The sequence below is a fragment of the Cynoglossus semilaevis genome, chromosome 4 (genome assembly GCF_000523025.1).
Source record: "Cynoglossus semilaevis isolate Cse_v1.0 chromosome 4, Cse_v1.0, whole genome shotgun sequence".
In the NCBI taxonomy this organism is placed as follows: domain Eukaryota; kingdom Metazoa; phylum Chordata; class Actinopteri; order Pleuronectiformes; family Cynoglossidae; genus Cynoglossus; species Cynoglossus semilaevis.
In genome coordinates, this window is record NC_024310.1 from 999,584 (window position 1) to 1,006,806 (window position 7,223).

At 45.1% G+C, this 7,223-nt stretch overlaps 1 protein-coding gene across 1 annotated transcript in view; it reads left to right on the plus strand.

Moving 5' to 3' along the window:
* The first annotated feature begins 13 nt into the window (after nt 1–13).
* brwd1 (bromodomain and WD repeat domain containing 1) overlaps nt 14–7,223 on the plus strand; it is a 20,085-nt gene continuing 12,875 nt past the window's right edge. Inside the window, exons 1-19 of the mRNA XM_008308464.3 lie at nt 14–207; nt 304–362; nt 495–524; nt 750–809; nt 2,248–2,398; nt 2,528–2,626; nt 3,469–3,629; nt 3,716–3,937; nt 4,047–4,147; nt 4,235–4,305; nt 4,766–4,866; nt 4,950–4,990; nt 5,077–5,178; nt 5,536–5,689; nt 5,775–5,909; nt 5,992–6,120; nt 6,329–6,477; nt 6,558–6,634; nt 6,744–6,956. Of these exons, the coding sequence (XP_008306686.1) occupies nt 171–207; nt 304–362; nt 495–524; nt 750–809; nt 2,248–2,398; nt 2,528–2,626; nt 3,469–3,629; nt 3,716–3,937; nt 4,047–4,147; nt 4,235–4,305; nt 4,766–4,866; nt 4,950–4,990; nt 5,077–5,178; nt 5,536–5,689; nt 5,775–5,909; nt 5,992–6,120; nt 6,329–6,477; nt 6,558–6,634; nt 6,744–6,956 (2,092 nt within the window). The 5' untranslated portion in view covers nt 14–170. The remainder of the gene's footprint in view (nt 208–303; nt 363–494; nt 525–749; nt 810–2,247; nt 2,399–2,527; nt 2,627–3,468; nt 3,630–3,715; nt 3,938–4,046; nt 4,148–4,234; nt 4,306–4,765; nt 4,867–4,949; nt 4,991–5,076; nt 5,179–5,535; nt 5,690–5,774; nt 5,910–5,991; nt 6,121–6,328; nt 6,478–6,557; nt 6,635–6,743; nt 6,957–7,223) is intronic.

A 7,223-nucleotide genomic window follows, 5' to 3' on the forward strand; every position in this document is an offset into this window, starting at 1 on the left:
CTCATCCTTCCAATGGCGACTGCAAACAGGCTCAATAGAAAGCGGGAGCAACCGTGGAGGGGTCAGAGCTGCGGGACGGAAATTAAATAAATATATCCGAATCCTCTGTAGCGGTGAACTTAGAGCGCAATAAAACATTATTTATCACCTCCAGAATCGAGGCCGATTCAATGGCCAAGAATCGGAACACTTCGCTCCTTGAGTCGGGTGAGTAGAACTAACTGGTAGCGTTTACACGCACACGGTTTGCGTTAATTGTGACATTTTGTCTCACTGTTAACCGACTTCCTTTTCCAATTCCAGAGCTCTATTACTTGATCTCTCGTTTTCTAACCACGGGTCCATGTCGGAGAGCGGCTGAGGTGAGCTGGCGTGCTCGAGCTGCCACACTGTTGTTGTCTTTCACACACAGTCGACGAGCAGCCTAATCAGAGCAGACCTTGTTAATTGATGCCGATTAATTTGAATTCAACGTTTTTTTGTGTCCACCGCAGGTCCTGGTGTCGGAGCTGGAGGAGAACCAGGTGTGTACCGCAGCTGTCTTTGTCGTTTGTTGTCGGTTAGCCGCTCGCCGTGAGCGCTTACCGGGTGTGAACATAAAACTTGTCGCACTTTTGTCGACTTTGAAATTGCATCCGTTCGTCCCCCTCGTTTGACATCACCCGGCTGGTTCACTGGCTCCGTCTGCGAACCTGCTCGTATGATTTCTGCCCCTGATTCACTCACTTAAAAACCTCTGTCTTCGACAGCTCCTGCCCGGGAGACTGGACTGGCTGGGAAAAGAACACCCGAGAACATACGAAGAAGTGGTGAGGTTTAACTTCATGTGTGTTGTTATTGTCCTGTGACTGAAGCCCGTGTGCGTGCTGTACACTTGTTTACGGTCTTTGTTCTGTCGCCTGTCGCTGCTGTTGCGCCACCGCTGCTGTGCTGTAGACTTTATCAGACGGGTCAGGTCTTAACTGCCCGGTGTTGGTGGTTATTTTTAAATGAAATACTCTGAGGTGATCTGTCAAAAAACCCGTTTTTATTAAGCGTAGAGTTTAATACTATTTCGCTGTGACTGTACTGCAGATAGGGTGGATAGTTTGGCTGCGCTCGACGTAGAGTCGGCGGTGCTGGCCAATCAGAAGCCGCGATGCGCTGTCTCCGTGTTGTTGGTCTTGTGTCCTGCGCGTTCATTGGTCTGTCATAAGACTACTTGGTACAGAAAACCACGCCCATCGAGGAGGAGTTGAGAAGAGTCTCTCAGTAGCAGACAGGCTGTCAGACCACTGCAGGTCCAAGACACACACACCTGCCAACAGAACTACAGAGAAATATATATTTAAAAAAATGCACCAAAAGAACTAATAAAATATTGTTATTATTATTATTATTTTCTTTGTGTTCCATCTGGTTTTTCATGATTCATCGCTACCTCTGCCTTTTAATTTGTCTTCAGTTCTTTCCTTTGGTTGGATAGTGATAGACAGCTGATTCTCCACTGAACCTCCTCACTGGAGGGGATGGGTTGGAGGCATGTGAAGGGGCAGAATGTTCTGGAGGTGTTTGTTGGTGCTGCAGTGTCATCTTAATGAGGGCTTAGGTTCAGAGATGGCATCAACTTCGCCTTTTCTGTTTCTTTTATGCCATTTTTCCAATTTGCGAGTCAGTCTTGGAGATGTCTGCTGTTCTACCTGACTTCACCACAGAGGCGCTCTAATTTACACTTAATTATTTCCGCCGTGGAAGTCAGTTTCAATAACATCCGTCCACCTCAACGCCGCAAACATCAGGTTTTGGGACTTTGAAGAAAAGAGTTTGTGCAGTTGTCTTTCTACCATGTTCAGTCATGAGTCATCATTATGTGATTCAATATTGAAGTAATGTCTCAGTGATGTTTTTTTAAAAAAAACATTTTTAAGAGAACTAGAGCAGCTGAAAAGAACCTTTTGTGCAGAGCAAACAGTAAAAGGTGCAAAACAAGGCTGCTGGATAAATATTAATATTGGATAAATGAAGCTCAAAAGTGAGAAGATGGGAGAGCGGGAGGTGGAGGTGGGTTTCCCAAATTAGTCAGGGCTCCGAAGGTTTGAGTGTCGCTGGTTGGTTTGAGTCCGTGTTCTGACAGAGACCCTTGAAAACAAAGACATAAAACAAGAAGCAACATAAATATTATACACAGTTGAGCTACTTCTTGTGCGTATTGTGTCTGTGGATCCATATATACGACTGTCAATGACCCTGATGACCTTGTGTTAACAGGTCGCAGCCAACACACACGTTGCACCAGATCACTTGCTGCAGATCTGTAAGCAGGTCGGGCCACTTCTTGACAGAGAGGTGCCGTCATGTGTCCCAGGCGTCCACTCCCTCCTGGGGCTGGGGCGGCAGTCGATGCTCAGAACTCCAAAAGGTAAACTTTCAACCTGCTCTTCTGCAGGACCTCGTATGTTGTATTTGGTTCATGGTCCGACTACAGATGTTTGTAATAATTGTAACAGCAGACACTGAATAACCCAGTTATCTGTTTGATGTCCTGCAGACTGCGAACGTGTGCGGTTTAAATCTTCATCATATGCAGCCCTGCACAGGGGCAGACCACCAGAGAGGCCTTTGAACTGCAAGAAACCTCCACACCTCGGTACTTCTCTTCTCTCCTGCCGTCAGCCTCATGCATGTGTTCAGAAAATATATATTTAATCAGTGATTGAATATGTGACATTCATTCAACACAGAACATACATATTTTTCACTCACTGTGTCTGTGTGTGTCTGTGTGTGTGTGTGTGTTTCTCGTTTGTCTGATGGTCTGTGTTCATTAGTAATCATTTGTTGGTGCAGTGAATGCAGTGACTGAAGGCTTTAACCTTGAGCTCTGTGCTGTTTTTGTTCTTGACACCTGTTGGCAGGAATCAGTATTTACTCAAGGATTTAGTAAAATTTTTTTTTTTTCTTAATCAAATTCTTGAGGATCTTCACACTTTTCTAGTTTGTGTTCTTTTCGTTTGAACATTTCTCTCCACATTTCTTTTCTTTATTCCTTAAAATAATGTTTAATAAAAAGGGCGAAGAAAGCAGCACTTAAGAAAACACAGTCCACAAAATGTCTACATTACAGTCTTGAAAGTTTGAAGCAGGACCTTCCAGAGGAGAAAAGCATCGTGGACGGTTGCCATGTTTCTCCGATATTTTGGTTTTCCCCATAGTAACAGATACAAACCAGATGGACGTGACTTCACAGCACTGGGATTATTGTTGTTTTTAACATGTTTGTTTCAAATTGACCACAGCAGTTTCATGTTAAACTGATGGTGTTCATATCACTTGAATTCACTGCCAAGATCTGCACAATATCAGTGCTAATCCCCACCAAAAACCAAACACACGCCTGGTTTGATTTGATGCTGTTGTCGATTATCAAAGATCATTTTTTACTGCACTTGTCATTTCTTGATTCTCCCTTTTTTTTTTCTTCATCAACAGTGAAGGTGCAGAGAGGCAGAGAGTTGACAGGAGTGCAGCGCTTCAGCTCCATCAATCCTGTCAGCAACTATGAGCGCATGCGTCTGCACAGGCGGATCCTTGGCCACCTGTCTGCAGTGTACTGTATTGCATTTGATCGCACCGGTCTCAGGATCTTCACAGTGAGACGCGCTCCTTTAAATAGATCACACCTTGAACAGTGTTGAGGTAGCGCGGTTTTCCATCAGGTTTTATTTCTGTCTTGCAGGGCTCAGATGACTGTTTGGTCAAGATTTGGTCTTCGATTGACGGAAGACTTCATTCCACATTACGAGGACACTCTGCTGAAATCACAGACCTGGCAGTTAATTACGAAAACACGCTAATTGCTGCAGGGAGTTGTGACAAAATCATACGTGTTTGGTGCCTTCGTACCTGTGCCCCCGTGGCTGTGCTGCAGGGACACAGTGGATCCATTACCTCCCTCCAGGTCTGTCTTACTGAAATAAAAAAAATGTTTTAATCTTTGGCACAAAGAGTATGCCTCAAAATGAAACATCTAAAATAAGAAAATACTTTTTTTTTTTTCCATTTTGCAGTTCTCACCGTTTGCCAAGGGCTCCAAGCGTTACATGCTGTCCACTGGAACTGATGCCACCGTCTGCTTCTGGCAGTGGGACGTCAACAACATCAACTTCAGGTCAGTGGTGTTAATATAAAGTCAAATGAGTTTTTCTGCAGTTCCTCTTTGTAACTTCCTCTGGTGTTTTTCTTTTTTTCCTAAAAGTGATCGTCCACACAAATTCACGGAGCGACCGCGGCCGGGCGTTCAGACCGTTTGCTCCTCATTCAGTCCAGGTAATTTAGCATTTCACTTGAATTCTCATGAGGCTGGGGGTCATTTGTCATTTGTTTGTAGGGAATGTTTTGTCCGTAGTGACTGTGTATTTAAAAAGCTGGAGTTAAAGTTGTTCAACGGCAAACAAGGAATTCTCTGCAACTTCAACGACTATAAGCTGAATATTTACTGGCTAAAATGTAGCACGGATCAATGTAGTTCAAGCTATTTATTAAACTTTACGTTAACATTAAAAATGACTTTGATATAATTCTCATTAAAAATATGTTGTGGGCTAAAAGGTTGTTACCAAAACATTAAAAATGACTTTGATATAAAATGTGTTGTGGGCTAAAAGGTTGTTACCAAAGCTGTACAGTTTTACACCCTGGTCTGTGTGTGTTTTATAGAAGCCAATTTCTTAAATGTATTTTATAGTTTTTGGAGAAGTAGTCCAATTGTTTTTGTATGGTTTTACAGGTGGTATATTCCTAGCAACAGGAAGCACAGATGATGTCATCAGGATATACTATCTGGGAAGTGGGAGTCCGGAGAAGATAGCAGAGCTCCATAAGCACACGGTATGAACTCTTGTTAATATTGTTAATGTTAATATTCCTCTGACGGACAACGCTCACGTTCCCTCTGGTGTTTTTCTGTGCAGGACAAAGTTGACAGCATCCAGTTTTGCCACTCAGGTGAAAGGTAGGACAGGTTTAACGTCAGTCCTTCATTATCACTGTGCTTTACTCAAAATGAACGGGAATCAAATGTGACGATCACTGTCTCAGGTTCGTGAGTGGAAGTCGAGATGGTACGGCTCGCGTCTGGAAGCTGTGTCACCGACAGCAGTGGAGGTGCATCCTGCTCAACATGTCTGCCACTCTGCCAGGGTGAGGAGGAGGCTTTCAGTGTTAGACCTGATCTGGCCGAGTCGTTTGGTTCACAGGAAATATTGGAATATGAACTTTAGAAGCTACAGTAAATCACATCCAGTCATCAATGCTCGGGCTCTAACTATACATAATTTAGGAAATGGTTGAATCCAGATGATCCTTAAATTTACATGAAGTTATTTGAGACTTATTTAAGAGTTATTTCAGTTACTTTGGATTTTTTGGATGTTACTTTTACAATAGTTTATAAGATCTGTAAACAGTTTGTGAATGCTCTGAAAAAAAAAAAACTGAAAAAGAGAACACACCCTAACGTGAACATGCCTGTAGTAACATTTGTATTATTTCTCTCAGCGCCGAAGCTTTGACTGAAGAGGAGAGCTACTTCAAACCCAAAGTCACGATGGTAGCATGGGATCGCCACGACAACACAGTCATCACGGCGGTGAACAACCATCTCCTCAAAGTGTGGAACTCCTACACGGGGCAGCTGCTTCACATCCTCAAAGTAAGGCTGCACCACGTTAGTTTGTCTGAGGAACAATGACAACGTGTTCAGATCAACAAATAATTCATGATGATAATATTCCCAGGGTCACGAGGCCGAGGTGTTTGTGCTGGAACCTCATCCCTTTGACCCCAGGATCATCCTGTCTGCTGGCCACGATGGAAACGTGTTCATCTGGGATCTGCAGCGTGGGACAAACACACAGCACTACTTCAACATGGTGAGCTGAGCACCATCGCACACAAAACAACCGAAGGTTTTTTAGAGTCTGTACGTCTGTAACGTGTCGTTCTTTTATCCAGATCGAAGGCCAAGGTCACGGTGCAGTGTTTGACTGCAAGTTTACACCAGACGGCCAACGCTTCGCCTGCACCGACTCCCACGGTCACCTGCTCATCTTTGGCTTCGGCAGCTCGAAACCCTACGAGAAGGTGAAGACATTTGAAAAAAACAGATAAAAAAACACATTGATAACTGACTGCTGCTGTGGATTGTGGGTATATATATATATTACAGATGGTTTTAAAACATTTCCTCTTCTGTTCTAAGACTGTGTGCGACCACATCACCTGTTTCTGTGTCTGTGCTCGTCCGACTGACTTCACCGTGGTGGTGATAATTCTTCTTCTCTTCCTTCAGCTTCCAGACCAGGTGTTTTTCCACACTGACTACAGACCTCTGATCAGAGATGGTAACGGTTTTGTGTTAGACGAGCAGACTCAGCAGGCGCCACATCTCATGCCCCCTCCCTTCTTGGTAGATGTGGATGGAAACCCTCATCCTCCCAGGTAGCTTTGACTTCAGGGATTACAGTAAATCTGACGAAGAAACCAGTGGTTAATTTGGCTGTTTTTTGTTTTTGTCACAGGTACCAGCGTCTGGTTCCAGGCCGGGAGAACATCGCTGCTGAACACCTGGTTCCTCAGATCGGCTACGTCGCCACCAGTAAAGCTTTAATCTGGCTAAACGTTCAAATTACCGTTCCTAACTGCGAGGGTTTTCCCAGCAGCCTGGTCTGGAATATCTGACAAAAACAAACTTGTGTTGACTCCAGGTGATGGTGAGGTCGTGGAGCAGGTGATCAGCCAGCAGACGGCCGAGCACGAGGAGGTGACCATTAGACGCAGCAGCCTCCTGGACGAGGCCATCAGACAACTCCAGCAGCAGCAGGACCGTCGGGGTGACCCCAGGCCTCAGGCGGGCGCAGAGCGCCAAGCTGAGGCCCAAGGTCCTGCACTGGCACAAGCACCAAACACACCGCGCCGAGGTATCAGCTCCGGCACCGAGTTGGATTCTTAAAAAGAACGTGAAAGCTCTGTGGTTTTCTTCAAAACCTTTTTTTTTCTTCGTAGTGTCGGTGAATGATCGGGCAGATGTGCAGTCGCCTCCTAACGTAGGTTTGCGCCGTAGTGGACAGGTGGAAGGCGTGCGGCAGATGCACCAGAACGCTCCCCTCAGCCAAATTGCCACAGAGAGAGACCTGCAGGCCTGGAGACGGCGGGGGGGGGTGGCTGAACTTGCAACCCGCCGGTTC